Source organism: Vigna radiata, chromosome 7 (genome assembly GCF_000741045.1).
Source record: "Vigna radiata var. radiata cultivar VC1973A chromosome 7, Vradiata_ver6, whole genome shotgun sequence".
In the NCBI taxonomy this organism is placed as follows: domain Eukaryota; kingdom Viridiplantae; phylum Streptophyta; class Magnoliopsida; order Fabales; family Fabaceae; genus Vigna; species Vigna radiata.
In genome coordinates this window covers 45,843,670-45,860,572 of record NC_028357.1, presented here as the reverse complement: position 1 = coordinate 45,860,572, position 16,903 = coordinate 45,843,670, and the positions used below count along the sequence as shown (strand labels likewise).

The 16,903-nt window shown below is 30.4% G+C and overlaps 2 protein-coding genes across 2 annotated transcripts in view; one reads left to right on the top strand and one right to left on the bottom strand.

Moving 5' to 3' along the window:
- The window catches only part of LOC106766498 (protein trichome birefringence-like 5), a 4,296-nt gene extending 453 nt beyond the window's left edge, over positions 1-3,843 (top strand). Inside the window, exons 2-6 of the mRNA XM_014651221.2 lie at positions 4-329; positions 1,669-1,861; positions 2,258-2,451; positions 2,878-3,036; positions 3,213-3,843. Of these exons, the coding sequence (XP_014506707.2) occupies positions 4-329; positions 1,669-1,861; positions 2,258-2,451; positions 2,878-3,036; positions 3,213-3,528 (1,188 nt within the window). The 3' untranslated portion in view covers positions 3,529-3,843. The remainder of the gene's footprint in view (positions 1-3; positions 330-1,668; positions 1,862-2,257; positions 2,452-2,877; positions 3,037-3,212) is intronic.
- Positions 3,844-9,436: 5,593 nt separating this feature from the next.
- LOC106767896 (homeobox-leucine zipper protein HAT3) lies at positions 9,437-10,827 on the bottom strand. Its single transcript, XM_014652860.2, has 3 exons — positions 10,439-10,827; positions 10,145-10,224; positions 9,437-9,895 (listed from the first exon to the last, which is right to left on the bottom strand). Exons 1-3 carry the CDS (start codon positions 10,718-10,720, stop codon positions 9,655-9,657), a joined length of 603 nt encoding a protein of 200 aa, XP_014508346.1. The 5' UTR covers positions 10,721-10,827; the 3' UTR covers positions 9,437-9,654.
- Positions 10,828-16,903: the final 6,076 nt, after the last annotated feature.

Genomic DNA, 16,903 nt, shown 5'->3' with positions numbered 1-16,903 from the left:
CCTCCACCTCCACCTCCTCCTCCGCCCCCACTCTCCTCCCCTGCCACCACTCAAACCCTCACCGTCGGTTACGCTGACAATGTCACCGACGCTGAATCCGATGCCCAACCGGTAGTGGAAATAAATGAAACTGTTGGCGACGATGCGGCGTTGAATGTGAAGGAGTGCGATTTGTTCACGGGAACGTGGGTGAGGGACGATAACTACCCGATTTACCAACCGGGTTCGTGCCCTTACGTGGACGAGGCTTATGACTGCAAAGTTAACGGAAGGACCGACACGCCCTACACCAAATGGCGCTGGAAACCGGATGCGTGTGATCTTCCCAGGTACTCTCTCTGATGCATTTTCATTTTTTTCTACGCTTGTTGCTAAAAAGGTTTCAGGTATTTTTGCTTGATTTTGGGGTCGCATACAAACTCTAGCTGCTTCTTCTTCATCTGCCAATTTCTGATGCTTTTGTGTTTGGTTAATTTTCGTAGCCACATATGCGGAATCAATCCTCTTGCAGCGTACCAAAAAAAAAATTATTTAATAGCGTGAACATTTTGTATCTATCTCTGTTTTCATAGATATTACTCAAGTGGAGTTTCATAAAAATGTGACTAATTATGGAAAGTGACGGATAAGGAATTCTCTTGTCATGTGGAATTTTAGTGCCAGTGGATATATTGCCTCTACCTTTCACGTGACAAAATTGCAGTTGCCTGTTGCATTTTATGCGTTTATTCCGATGAGGATCATAATAGATAGAGGTCTGTTTTAGAATGATTGTGTTAATGTGTTCAAGTATGAGGACTGTGTGTACTTTATGAAACTGTAGAGAGTGAGTAGACATGCTTCTCTTGCATAAACTTGATAGGGATATTCCCAAAGAAGCAAGCACGCGAAATGCTTTCAGGTTAAGGGATCTGTATTTTTAATGAAAATGGTCGTGGGAACATTTCTAAAAAGGTTCAAACAGTTGTTCACTTGGTGGTGTGTGGAAACTCAACTTGACATACAAAGAAGCAAGCACGCTCAATGCGCATCCTATTCTTTTTTTAATCTTATTATGTAAGTTAGCCATTGCAAAAGATTTTTTTTTCTCTTTTCCCAGTTTATTATATATACTTGAACTGTTAATATATCAGTCAACTTATAAACACAACATGCATACATATAGAATCTCAAATTCCGTTGAAGCTTAGCTGGTAGTGTTTGTTTTGTTGTTAATCATGTTCCACATTTCTCTTTAAAAACAAGAGCTACGTTGTTTCTGTTGTTGAGAAGTAGAAATGCTGAATCCTTTGTCGTATGACATAATGTACTAGGAACTAAATTACTTTTAGCCTTTCTCTATATTCTCTCCATAGTTCAACACTATCGACCAACTGTTGTTATTGGGTGGCCTGTTAGAAACGGTTTGACCTTTGTTTCTCATCAGATGTTCAACTTTTGATTTTCTGTTGATAGATGAAAGCTTGATAAAACAAATTTATCTCTTCCAGTATTCAACTTATGATTTTCTGTTGACAAAAGGCATCTTATATACAATATAGCGTGATGTAACAGTTAATTACATATACTAAAGTGTTTTTGAACAGCTACCCTTTGCTCTGCATCTTTTAGTAGTTTAAATAACTAGTCATATATGCTTTATTAATTTCTTTCATATTCTACTTGAAGGTTTAATGCCACGGACTTCCTGTTAAGACTGAAAGGTAAAAGACTAATGCTGGTTGGAGATTCTATGAACCGAAACCAATTTGAGTCAATTCTATGCGTACTACGTGAGGGCCTGCAAAATAAGAGCAGAATGTATGAGATACACGGACACAAAATAACAAAAGGAAGGGGCTACTTTGTTTTTAAATTTGTGGTAAAAGTTTATCTTGCATATGTAGTTTCTTCTAACTTATATGCACCAATACTATTATCTGCTTTATATTATTGTTTTCTCTTAGTTTTTTTTTTTTTTTTTGTCTATTCAATTTCTTAGTAAATTTGTCTCTTCAAGGTCCAGTTGACTTCAATCAAAATCGTTGGCAAGTATAAATCCAGCCGATGCTGTAGATCTGTTTCCTCTTCCAGAAAATGAATTCAGCTTTTTGAGTTAAAACTTCATAACTTCCTATTAAGTACAGTATTTGTATTATTATGTGAAATTTGCATATGAAATGATAAGGAAGCTGGACATTTTTATTTTGCTGTATCAAGAAGATGTGTATGGACAGACTGCAGTATGTTGTGCTAAGATTTTGGAATACTTGGACAGGACTATAACTGCTCGGTGATATTTGTGAGATCTCATTTCCTTGTGAAGGAAGGAATTCGTCTTAATGCACAAAGGAGCTCAAATCCTACATTGTCCATAGATCGGATTGACAAGACATCTGGTCGTTGGAAGAAGGCTGATATTCTTGTCTTCAATACTGGACACTGGTGGACTCATGGAAAAACTGCTCGAGGGTTAGGATGCAATTATTTTAATTTCATACTTTGATTATTATATGCATTGATTTTATACAATAAATTTTTGGAAACTGTGTTTTTCTTTCCCCATGTATATTGAACTCTAGTTTGCTTAAGTAATTGAATGATTCATCCTAGCATTTTCTGCACAAGAATGCTGCCCTATTGTTCTAAATTGCTCTTGGCAACATTGAAGATTGATGTGTACTATAGTATCAAAAGCTATGAATTAAGAAAATTTGAATTGTCACTTTTTTGTCCCTATTTTCTTATTAGTTTCTATTCACTATTCACTGCTACCAGTTACTAATTGGTTTGTCTTTCATTCCTTAAATTAGTCATCTATCAAAATGAAGAAAGAAAACAATCGTAATTTTTTTAAGACATCGAACAAAAAAAGGTGATAGTGTCTGATTTGTGCAGGATAAATTACTATAAAGAAGGTGATTATCTATATCCAAAATTTGATGCAGTGGAGGCTTACAAAAAGGCTATGGAGACCTGGGGAAAATGGATCGATAATAATATCAATCCACGTAAACAGATTGTCTACTATCGCGGATATTCTAATGCCCATTTCAGGTATTGAATTTTTTTTCACATAACACAAAATCCTTGGCTCCTTCTCTTTCCAGTCTACTAGTACTGAGGATCATGTCTGCGTAAAAGAAATAGGAAAACTATTGCTTTAATCGACATCATAATAATGGAGAAATTGCTCTCTCAACCAAATAACATTGCTAATGAACATTTGGCAGGGGTGGGGACTGGGACTCAGGCGGATCATGCAACGGTGAAACTGAACCAGCTTTTAATGGTTCCATCTTGAACAACTATCCTTTGAAAATGAAGATAGTGGAGGAAGTGATCCAGGGAATGAAGGTTCCAGTGAAGTTACTAAATATCACAAAACTGACCAATTTCCGGAAGGATGGCCACCCATCTGTCTATGGCAAGAAAGTCCCTACAAGGAAGCAAGACTGCAGCCATTGGTGTCTTCCTGGGGTCCCTGATGCATGGAATGAGTTAATTTATGCCACCCTCGTTTTTCAACAAACAAAATCAAGGAATTGACTTACATCATTCTTCTTTCTAGGAGTTTGCTTTTTTATGAGGCAAAGAAGGGAGAACAAAAGAGAAAACAGAACTTCATTGGCCTAGGCTCACATTTAGGAGGTCATTGAAAGCTACGGAACCTGTTACCCCCTGTGGTAGGGTAGTACCCTTTTGGAGTTATCATGAGTTAGTTATTTGGGTAGCTTGGAAAACTGTACTTTATTGCACATAATCAAGTAAGAAGTTAGTACAAAAGTTATTGATGCTATTGTAGAGTTATTCTCCCAGGTGTAATGAACCGTATATAGTACAAAATTTGAAAATAACACAAAATGACATATGACATTACATAGATGAAGATGAAGTTAACCTTAATTTAATGAAAATGATTAAATTGAACATTTTTAAATTCATAAATTTTTCAAAAAAAATATGAAAAAGGATATTTAGCTTAAATAAATTTTTATTAAATGTATTAATATCATTAATAAATATTATCAGCAAAAGATCTGATTAATTCAATCTAGGGTAGTACTTCTTTTTTACAATTATATCTTTTTATTTACAAAATTCAAACTTACATTTTGTTGAAAATGTTATATTCGTATAGATAGAAACTAATTCACAGTAAAAAAATTAAAATTAGAATATATGAATATTTTTTTTAAATATATTTGTATGGTAACCTTGTAATGACATGAGAAAAATATGATAAGTTTGTTTCTTCATGTTTCTTTTCCTTTTTAAATTGTTAACCATTTTATTAAAAAACTTTATTATTTTTTTTATAATATTTGAATCAGTTTCAACACAAGAATTTTATATGTCAATTATAAGATATGACAAAATATGTAAATGTCTTTAGCATTATTTATAGTAAATTAATTAACCACTTTCCTATCTTATTTTCAAACCTAAGCATAGTGTATGTCTACAAGGAGGAGATCAATGGGTTACCATTAGAATTAGTTAATCGTCTAGTTAATTTAAACAGATAAGTAATCAAGTTTAAATGAAATTAAAGATATAGTTGTTGGGACTTTTTATTACACATTTATTACAATATTAATTGTTTAACAAATGGAATCCAAACTAACTTAAATAGATACATTCGATTTATTGTAGAACAGATTATCCGAATAGGGAGAAGACAACTGAAGAGTAAACAATAAGAAAATTGTTTTAAATGGACGTTTGATTCTATACGCAAAACATTTTGATGACAATCATGGGACTGAGTGAAAACTTTTAAAGCTCCCATGGTAAGCACAAGAAACGTGGTAAGCAAACTAGCATCAAAGGAAACTGTTAACGACCATATGGACCCAATAGAAATGATGAGGATAATGTAAAGGCAAATGGATATGATGCAGAGGAAATATAAGGAAAAAATAAAAATATTGAGAGTCAAGATCGAAATCATTCGACAAGAGAAGGGTAGTAAAGGTCATGTGTCATCTATCCCAACTCTTCAAGGACCAGCTAAGCAACCCTGAGATGAGCCAGACCGAACAGTCCAAACGAATAGTTTTTGCACGAGTAAACACCATCACTCCTTCACAACTATTAACACGATCAATTTGCTACAATTCGTCGTAGGTATCATGGAAACCTCTTTGGTCGATAATTAGAGGATGCTAGTGTTCGACAAATATGATAGATCTACAAACACGAACAAGAACATTTAGATCTTCATGAATTAGATGACATTGTACATTAAAAGTAATGTCATATGGTGTATAGTCTTCAGAAGTCCATTATAAAAACTATATAAATATAGATCGAAAGTATAGTTGTTGAGACTTTTTACTAAATATTTATTATAACATTAATTAATTAGATAGGACTAAAACCCAAAAAAACTTAAATATCAAAGTATCTTTATCATATAAATCCAGTTAGTTGAAGAACAAATTATCCAAATAAAAATAATAATTAAAGAATATACAATTAAAAATATTGTTTCAAGGGAACACTCCACTCTAGTATTTATGTTACTGCATACCACTAACTGAAATCAATTTGCTTCCGTGCACACATGAAGTATCACCCATTGATGAATTGAATTTGTTGCATTAAAATTATGAACATTTGGGCATATGTGACGGCTTCTTTGAATTGCTTTTGTGGCGGTGCAAAAAGGAGTAGTAGGCAATTTTGGGTGGGCCATGGTGATGACCCAAATCTGAATTGGGTGGGCCAATTTTGATTCATGGTTTTGTTTTCACACAGTTGACCTTTCTTGGTGCAGTGGTCACTCTCTTTTATTTATTTATTATATATAAAGATTTTCTTGAAATTTGTGCAATTGAAATGAACAAGGAAATTGGTGGTATCCTTCCTAGGGTTAAGTTTTATAAGCTGACGTATTCAACAAGGACAACCTTCGAGATTACATTGTAGAATTCATTATTTATTTGTTAGTTTAATGTCTATGAAGCCGTGGCTCTTTTCACACCACTACGCTAACCATGCTAGTATTATTCAATTGCTATGAAATGGAGTTGGTGGAGGTTGATCTAAGGAATGACCAAATGATTGCTTATGCTTTCTTCCATTCTTTTTCTCTTCAAATCAAAAATACAATTTCATAAATAAATTTATAAATCAAATTTTATTTCTAAAGAAAACAATTCTTAATTAAAAACAGAGTTTGCTTAAGTGGCAAGAATCTTGCTCAGTGGGCAATTGGGACCCACCTAATTATTTTTGAAGAATCATTATTACAATAAATTGACTTATTAATTAGTATGATGTTGGACTCGTATATATAATCGTATTGTACGGCCATGTTTGTACTTCTACAGGAATTCTTATTCAACGTTTTCGTCAAATAATTGTTTCCAAATTTCATGTAAATAATACTTAATCACTAGTTTCTTTTATATAAAAGTGGATAACTTTTTGTATTCAATCACTGAGTATGTATTATTTTAATTTTGATAATGTACGGTAAATATAAAATTGCCAGCACATTTAAATCGAACTCTAGTACATAATACCTAAAATGAAACAAATTTTCTAGAAGATAGTATACAGATTTTTGGAATAGAAAGTAATTTACCCTAATATATTTTTCAGTTTTCTTTTTTACTCTTTCGACCAATTATAGATATTATATTTATTGTATATTATAATTAGTTAACGGTGTAAAAGAAAGGATAATGATATTTAGACAACATTTTTTTGACAACAATTGAACATTGATTACGTGTCAATCTGTGATTGGTCAAAAATTACTTCACAATCAATAATAATAATCATAAACATTATTGTGGAGTAATTTTTGACCAATCACATATTAACACGTAATCAATGTTCAAATGTTGTCAAAAAATGTTGTCTAAATATCATTATCCAAAAAAAAATATCTTTACAGTATACAATTAAAGTCATAATGAAGTAAGTTGATAGAAAATACTAATTCATGTAGAATACGTTCTCAAGCAGACAAATCGTGGAAAATTTGTTCGCTCTAATTTTCCATGTTTTTTTTAAAAAAAAAAACTAATTAATTACCTGTTTATATATAAATTAGTTTATGGTGGCTTATTACTTTCTTTGGGTGATAGGTGTGACATTGTAATGTATAGTGGTTGGAAGTTGAAACTAAGTATGCTTGTCAACTTGGTAATTATGAAACCTTTTCGCAGACAAATGCAATGTTTTCTTCCTTCAAAAATATTTTTAAGATTAAGAGCATGGTTATTAGTCTCTAATATTACTAAAACAATAAAACGAAGTAATTTAAATGAACCAGATGATTCAATTCCTAATAATTATAAAGTATTGCAAATATCTTTTTAATTAAATTAAAAGCGACTATGAACTTTTAAATTGTTTCTATGAAATAAAATACATACTTTATTAATCATTTATATAAAAATATATTGTTAACATATTTAGATTGCAAAAATAATAGTTCATCATTTTAATTAGTAGTATTATGTATAAACTTGATTTTTAATTCTAAAAATAATAACAGATAAATTGTTTAAACAATAACTCTCTTTCGTTGACGAGTGTGACTTATATTGAGTTTAACTTTGTACACAAGAAGTAATTCAAGAGATAGTTTTCGTCACGGGCGTGACTTCAGTTGAATTTAATTTGTATGCACACATTTAGTTAGTGCGAAAAAAAAAATCATTAATTAAAAAAAATATGTAGCTGACATGATTTTTTAAGACCGTTCTCATAAAAATCCATAAATTTATGGTGTATTGGTTTCAATGAACTGACAATATTGTAAAATCTTGATTGAAAGAAGCATTGGATTTGTGAAAACAGTGTGTTTGAATTAATTTGCGATCCCTTAAAAGATAAAGTTTGTCTAAAATGATGTTAGTGTGTTATGGTGGCATCATAAGGGCAGCGCACTGTCTCTTGGTTGGATAATGTTAGGATTATGACTTAGCAAATTCCATGCATTTTCTCTCAATGGAACTTTGCCCTATTGTGAAATGCAACCTACTTCTGTCTTGTCTTGTGGGTTCGTTCAAGAACCACCTCAACACTCAAGAGAAACACTCACAATTCTTCATTATTAAATATTCTGACATGTAAAACCTCATCCAGTTTTTTCTAAAATTGTACTGAAATTTCCCTACCATTTCCTTAGGACCACCCACCAACAATATCTAATATACAAATATATCAACACCTTCCTCTCAATGTTATAATGAGTTTCACGTAGAGAGATTAAAATGGGTCATAATATGCGGGTTAATCTGGTTCGTCATAGGTTTCGGATCGGGTTGGGTTTGAAAAATACAATCCATTTATATATGGGTCGAATTTCAACCCGGCTCATTTAGACCCGGTTCATGCGGGTTGAACCCGTGGTGAGCCGAGTTGGCCCACCAACCCACCTACCTAATTTTATTTTTTTAATTTATTATTTTATTTATGAAACCCTACAAAATAAAATACTCTCTTCACTTACTATGTATATCAAAAAAAAGTAACCTCTGTTCTCACAAATCACTCTCACGGTACTTGCTCTCATCTGACGGTGCTCTCACTCTCACTTCATTGAAATTCTTTAAGGAGCAGGTAAAACACCCTTCCTTTTTTCTTCTCTTTTCTCCACATTTTAGTTTTCTCACTTCTCTTTCTTTTTTTTTTCAAAAACCCTATAATGACAAAAATAGGAGTTTGCGAATTTGTTTTTTGTTCTGGGAGATTTGAAGACATGGAGTGATTTTTTTCATGTTCTAACATGCTTGTATCAGATTTTGTTCATTTTATTTAAACAATTTGAGTATATATTATTTGAACAAGCTCTTTTTGATATCTTTGAATGTGAGAAATTATGTTACAGATAAACTATTAATTTTTTGTTGATGTTGTTGAATAAGGAACAAAAAAATGATGAATATAAGAAACTTATCTGTATGTTTTTTGTGTTTGTTTTTGGATGACATTTGGATTATATTGCACTTTTTATTATTATTTTGAATTGTCCTTAACATAATTTTTTGGAAGTGAAATTTGTTTAAATTTAAACTACAAAAAGTTTGTATTTTTTTTTTATTTTAAAAAAAATTAATTAAATGGGCTAGTGAACCAATCCGTTTACCCACCAACCCGTGGTGGGTCGGGCCGGATTCAAGTTTTCCTGACTCGTAATAAATGAACCGAGTTAGGTTGGCTCACTAAGTAACCAACCCGTAGTGGGTCGGGCTGGATCAAACCGGATTACTCGTTTTGACAGCTCTAATTTCACCTCATGGATAGCAATAAAACAAAATCATATCTAGCTCAGATTTAATATTCCAACTTTAACAACTTTAAGCCCTAATCTCTTATTAGTGGTCTCACTTAGGGAATTGTTTTATCTTTGAGTTTCAGCCATTCAAAACCTTATTCCTTATCCGTACAACATATACGTACATAAACACACACAAATAATGCAGAAACAAAATGAGAAATAAATAATTTTGATTAATTAGTTTATAAATTGAATAAATATACAAGAGAAGAAACACCTGATTACTAACTACGTATCTATCTAAGCCGCCCCAGTTTCCTCTCTCTTCGATGTGGGGACCGAGGAATTATATAATATATAGGATATATGTACTGTTTTTCATTCTAATCATAATTAGAAAGGTTTTGGGTTACGTATAGCAACAATATGTATCAATTTCTACCCTTTAACTCTGTATTGTTCTTTCCTTCATCCAGTTTTACTAGTTTCTCGCACGAAGAGCACGTAGTCAGAGTTGCCGTTTTAGATAGTTGAATGCACAGAGGCGATGGTCCAACCTTAAGTGCACGTAGTTCCTGTAATTCCTTCTTCAATCTTCTGTTCTCATCGCTTAGATTTTGACACTGTTTTTTCAACCACTCACGCTCCACTTCTGTCTGCTTCAGTTTGGTCCTGAACAAAACTTCATTATTAATTATAATATTTAAACATATAAAATAACATCTTTCTCCATAGGTCGATATAGTCAACACAATTAACAATTTATTAAATAAACAAAATAAAACCGTGGAAATCTGAAAATTCTCCGTTTTCTTTTCTCACTTTTCATCTCTACTCCCCTAAACATCGAGCTTTGAAAAAACCCACATATTTGATGCAAAGTAATTCATCAAGATCAAACAAACACGTTAATTAACGTACCTTGCTCTTCTGTTCTGAAACCAAACTTCGACTTGTCTTGTCTTTAAATTCAGTTGATCAGCCAGTGCTTGTTTTTGTACCTGCATGTGGAACCAAAACCAAAGAATAAACCTCTCACCTTGAGGTACAAAATACAAGAACACAATTAACTGATGAATACGTATGACACAAATGATCATGTTGTGGCATGCAATTTAATAACGAAACAATCATAGAATTAATTTTGAACCCGACACATATACAAGTTTTTAGATAAATATAAAAATCAGAAGGAGAAAAGGTGAATATATATACCGGATTAAGAGTGGTATGCAGTTTGAAGCTGTTCTCAAGCATGGATGATTGGTCCTTGGAAAGCCTTAGTTTTTTTCTGCATCCGTTGTTGTTGTTGCTGTTATCAGAATCAGTGCTCTCTACCTTATCATGATTCAAGTTAATGGCTTCCCCTTTTGGACAAAGCTCAAACGCTAAGTCTACCAGGGGTCTGTTCTCTTTCTGCTTACCTTTTTTTGGAACATACCCTCCCATTCCTAGTCCCAAACACAGCCCAGTGATGCATTCTTCAGCGTCTTCCATTTTCAGAGAGATAGAGAGAGAAGGAGTTGGAGAATTGTATGATGAAGTATAGTCAAAAGGGAAAGTTGGGTTTATGAAAGAGGTGGATTTAATACAGATTTTATTGTTGGGTTTGGTCTTGGTCATAGAAATTCAATTTCAATGAGTTATTATATATATGGCTAATTGGTTTCATTTTAGAAATATATAAAATTGTTAATATATAGAATAATTATGATACTAATGACGACTTCATATTAAATGTGACAAAAAAAAATTGAAAAGCATGCAATAGCATTGTTTTGTGACCCCTCTTAGGAAACCAATTTTCTCTTTTTTTTTCTTCCAACCCTGTTCCAGTCAGCTCATCGTATCTTTCCCAGCACTTTCCTATCATTTGCCTTGTCTTCACATTCATCGTACCATGAAAAACTTTTATACTCAAAATTTTGTTTTACTACGGGATAATTTTATATTCAAAATAATTCAACATGAAGCAAATAATCATTATAAAATAAGTACATTTTTTTAATTTCAGTTAATAAACCAAAATAAAGGAATAATAAATCACGTAATGGTATAGAAAGGGGTTCAACACTCACACATAAGTCTCCACACTGATAAGATATTGTCCACTTTGGGCCAAGTTTTCACGGATTTGCTTTTGATATCACTCCAAAAGAACTCTTATAAATGGAGGTATCTTATGTATATATAAACTCATGTCCTTTTCTTATTTTTTCTTTTGATCGAATGTAAAACTTTGTTTGTACCCAACAAATGAGACTATTCATTAGTCTATCAGGGACATTTTAGTAAAAGGAATGGCATTCATTTGGAGTTAATGGTGTGGCAACTCACAATTTGACATTAACTCAAACTAAAGAGATTATACTACACACATTTCTGAAACATAGTTAATGCATGCTTTAAAAACATCCTTTACTATTCGTTTAAGTCAATGGCCTAAATTTTTGGTTTGAAATTAATATTTACTCCCCTATCCTCTTTAATATAATATATTTAAAACATAATTACCTATATAAAAAACAATCAATTTTATTGATTATGTTATAATTTTAATGATTTTTTAAAATTATTTATTTATTAATTAAAAGCAAAGCGTACATGTTCATAATATTTAATACGATTAAATTATAATTTTTAATACAAATATATAAAGGATAAATATATTTACCTATCAACTTAATCAATTTATAAATATTAGTAACATATTTTATAATACAAATAGTTAAGAAATACAATGCAATAACACATTGATTTCGAAAAGTGGAAAAATAATAAAGATAGGTACTGAATTTGAATTTAATAGAATAAGTACAGACAAACTATAATTTTATAATAATAAAAATATATTTTAATATTAGTATAATAAAACTGTATTTTAATTTTAGTATAATAAAAATAAATTACAGTATAGAAAAATTTTACTTTTTATTAATTTTATTTGAACTGAATAATTAGGGTAATTTAATACAAACACGAGTTGACTTTTAGTAATTGTTAATTGCTTTACTAATACTAAAGTTTCAAAGATTCTTTCAAAATTAACTCTATATTAATGTAAAATTAAATTTACTAAATACAAACATATATTCATCTACCTTAACTAGAATTAAAGTTTTTATATTAAAATTATATTTTTTATACTAAAATTAAAATATGCCACTGAACCAACTGTTTATCAAAAATTAAATAATCTCGTTATTTATTGTGAAAGAACATTAGAGTTCGATTACTGTAAAAGCATTTCTAAGAAAAAGATTATTTTTGTTTTTTTAGCACAGAGATAAGGTGAAAAGGTAGCCAAAATTTAAGTGAGATTAAGATGTATATATATTGAGTCAAAATTAGACTCATATCTAACTCAAATTAAATGACCAAAAATTGCAAAAATGTCGAATATTTTCTTGAGAAAGTCAAATGTCCTCTATGCAAGTGGTTAGAAAAATATTAGATACTCAAATAATTGACAAATAATTCAATTGATTTACACCTGCCAGCATTAATTGTGAATTATGATAGCTGATTAATTATATTGCATCTGTATTACATGATTTTTTTTATCAATAATTTAATATATTTTTCACAAATATGAGTTTTATAAGAGTTATTTATATTCTCTACATATATATTTACATCAATGTATAAACAGAATTTTTCTTTTCGATATCTATATTCGTTTTTAATTTTATTCTTTAAATATATATTTTTTAATTAAAATAATTATTTTATTAATTTTATACCATTTTTTAAACTTAAACGTTTTTTTTATTTGGATTTTTGTTATTTATAAAACTACCAAATGAATAAAATCATTTTACAATAAAATTATAAAAAATATCTAATAATAATTTTATTATTGTCATAATGATATAAGAACGTCTTTAATTTTGCGAAATTCATATTTAAAAGAATCATACTAAAATAATATTTTTTATAAAAAAATTCGTTATATCTATCAAAGATTAGAGATTTTATTAGATGGTATTAATTTGGTAATTATTATAAGGTTGGATAGAAATGTAGCGTAAAGTCAAATGCGGAATATTAAAGATATATAGATATACGATGAAGATGGTGTTGTTATTACCGAAAGCAAAGGCAAAGTGGTGTGGAAGGAAAACATTTTTTTGTTTGTTCTGTCTGAGCCCACATCGGTTTCTAACTTTGCAACCACCAGAGAAGATCACCACAAAATCATGTCTCATCCACGCACCTACAATGCAAAATTACCATGAACCACGCAAAACAGCAATAACTTATAAATTAAAAACTCAAACTAGAAAACCCTAATTGTTTTATTGTCATAAACAATCACGTCAAACAAAATGACAATCACTTTATTTAGTGAGGCTCACGTGGATACTGTAATTAACGATTTAGATATATCAAAAAATAATTAAATTAAACAAAAATTATAAAAAAACATAATTTTAAAAGCTTAAAAGCTGAAAAATACAAAAACCAATCTAAAAAAAATAGAAAAATAAGAGCTAAAAATAAATATTAAGCCTTAAGTTTATTTGTCAAACTCTAAGACTCAACCCTCGACAGAGAGAGTTACATTTTCAAAATACTTTAATTTATAAATTTCTAATTTTATATATATAGAGGTATAGGTATAGATGTATGTATATTTTGTATATAGATAATGATTAATTTTTTATTAATTCTTATACTATAATATTTATAATAACCATTTGTAAAAAACACATGCTGTCTACAGTATTTATTTTATTATCATGACAAAAACATAATTTTTATAATAATTATTAAAAAATATAAAATAAAATTATAATTTATTATAAGTAAATAATTTAATTTTAAAATATTTACGCTAAAAATAAATTATTATAAGATTATAGCAAAAGCTAATCCTTTTCACTAAAAGTATATATTATACTATTTACAGTATTTTTTTACATTAAATTTTGAGATATTGTATCATATTTTTAATATTACACTTTTGTTAATGATTATATTAATTCATATAATTGAAACATAATGTTCTCTATTTAGAAGTATGAAATTTTACTTTATTTTAAATTTAACTGAAAAGTATTTTTAAACATAACACAAGATAAATAATAAAATACATAGTATAAAACATATAATAATTAAAATTAAAATATAATGCTACAAAAATCTAAAATTAACACATCTATGTTTACTATTTATACTTATCAGTTATTTGAATTTATCATTTTATACGTATCAATTTTGCTATCAATTTTAGTTTTTTTATATTTGGTTTTGCTTTTGGTACCACTCCAAAAAGCTTCTTATCAATGGAGGTATTTTATGTGTATATAAAATGATGTTCATCTCTTATTTTTTCTGTGAGACTTTTTTTGTACCCAACATCCTCTCTTCAAACAAAGGACCACCTCCCCTACAACGGAAGTCTTTTTCTTATCCTCGAGTACACCATGGTTAACACTTCTTTCTCACAATCCATGGTCAAACACTGAGCATCTCTTGTTTTCTCTCTCTCCACCTCTCGTGAACCATGGGCTCTGATACCAGAGTTGAGGGAGGGTTCGACACACACATAGATTTCCACACATGATAAGATATTGTTCATTTTAGGCCAAGCCCTCACGGTTTTGCTTTTGGTACCACTCCAATGGAAGTATCTTATGTGTATATTCATCTCTTATTTTATTTTTTTTATGTGAAACTTTTTTTATACCCAACAAAAATATCTTTAATGACAGTTTAGAATTTTAGCAGAAAAAAAAATTCACAGTTCAAGATTATCAAGTTTTTATTTCTGAACTGAAACTTTATTTTAAAAAGGTGTTTATATAGATTAAAAATTGTATTAAACTCTTTTTTAATCATTATCTAATAATATGAAATAATAAAATAGAAAGGAAAAGAGTGTTACAGAGAATTTGGCAAGGACAATTTCAAAATGCACATTAGTGTTGAAAATTTATATGTAGTATAGTGCTGCCTAACTGGCTGGTACCTACTTTCATCAAAACTTGTTGTTTTACTGTCAAAAATTCAAAATATGCATACAATGCTAATTAAATTTTATGCCAACCTTTTCAAATTTTGTAATTTGTGATTAGTCTACTCGGGAATTAAGTTAGAAATTAATTTTAAATGATACAAATTCATCGAAAACATAAACATATAATAATCCTAATTAGTTAAGCATTTCTTGTCCTAAATCTTGCTGGTGAAATAATAACTTTTAAATCAATATATTAATTATTGCAATTTTTCTATGAATGATCAACTGATTCCTAAAATTTATTGTTAATCTATAATTTTATTTCAAAATTTTTATTGAAAGTACTCATAACATAAAACTGGATCATTCAAACATTAAAGATGAAGAAGTTAAAAACATAGATTCTCCTCAGCACCATGATAACAAAAATCACTGCCTGAATGAGTTTTTCATACTTAGTGTGTTGAGACATTAGATATTTATAGTTTAAAGATTAAAGAGAACATAAATTAAGTATTTCATGCTACAGGCGAAAATTTTGAAAACCTGATTGAGAAAGTCAGTGTGGTACATGGCATAGTCTAGTGAGTAAAAGCTGACAACATTTAAATGATTTTAACACCTAATAGTCCCAGCACAGGAATGTTGAAGACGCTATAACTATAATATTTCTGCAAAATGATACAGTAATGGTGTTATAAAAGTAGGTGATGTTTAGGTAACAGACTCTTAATCTGCTCCATGTGGTGTAGACCCAAATTGTACAACTCATGTCTCCAAGTTTCAATTTTCACTTATAACGTTACCTTCCACTGGTTGCTACATGATATACTTAAATTGATAATGTGTGAACATTTCCTTAAAGACAAAGTACATTCATTTACTTGAGCTCTTTGTACATTCATATACCCTGAAGCGATAAACCCAAAAAAACAAAGACAGTCATGTTGCAACAAAGAGGTTGGTCCAATGTACAACAAGAAGGAGACGAAATGATAGGAGATTGAGAGTTGATTGGGTAGGCCTTGACTAAATTACTGCAACCTACAAAATCTGCAAGATATTGAGAAAGGGTAAGATATCATAGAAAGATAGCAGCCAAAGGATGACATATCACAACCAGTCTTTATTGTTGAGGACAAAACATGAGTTGATGATGTTACAGTGTGGTTTCATTTGGCATCAGACATACACGTGAACTAAACATCTCTTCTTTCTTCACTAAGGAGGAGAACTTTCCTTTCTCAAAAAATTAAATAGGCCTCTTTCGCTATTTTAATGTCATGAGAGAGAGAATGAGAGGAGTCCAACATAAGCATTAGAACCGTGGGCACGTAGGTTTAAACATGTTTCCTCATCTCCCAGATCAATAATTGCATACTCTTTCTCCTCTCTCTCTCTCTCTCTCTCTCTCTCCCCATCACTTCCTTCTCCTGACAATACATGCACTTCCATGCTCTTCTATATAAAATGTTTCAAGTGACCAATCTTCCTTATTTTCAATTTTCTGATCGATTACATCATGAGTTCTTCAATCTTCCTTCTATGCTGCCTTCTCGTATTCTCTTTATATTCCCTCTCCCAACACACAGGCTACACTCTAGATGCTACCGCAACACGCAAGTTGAGCATGCCAGCCCCACTCCACGATCACAAAACCCAGGTACGCTATTCTTCTAACTAAATCTACAGGACACATTCCTAAAGGGCATAAA

Bases quoted from the DNA above. Each gene is read 5' to 3' on its own strand.
- LOC106767896 (XM_014652860.2), bottom strand. From the start codon at position 10,720: ATGGAAGACGCTGAAGAATGCATCACTGGGCTGTGTTTGGGACTAGGA. The intron at 10,225-10,438 runs GTATATATATTC...TTCCACATGCAG, and splicing joins TGCATACCACTCTTAATCCG to GTACAAAAACAAGCACTGGC. The intron at 9,896-10,144 runs GTACGTTAATTA...AGTTTTGTTCAG, and splicing joins TTTCAGAACAGAAGAGCAAG to GACCAAACTGAAGCAGACAG.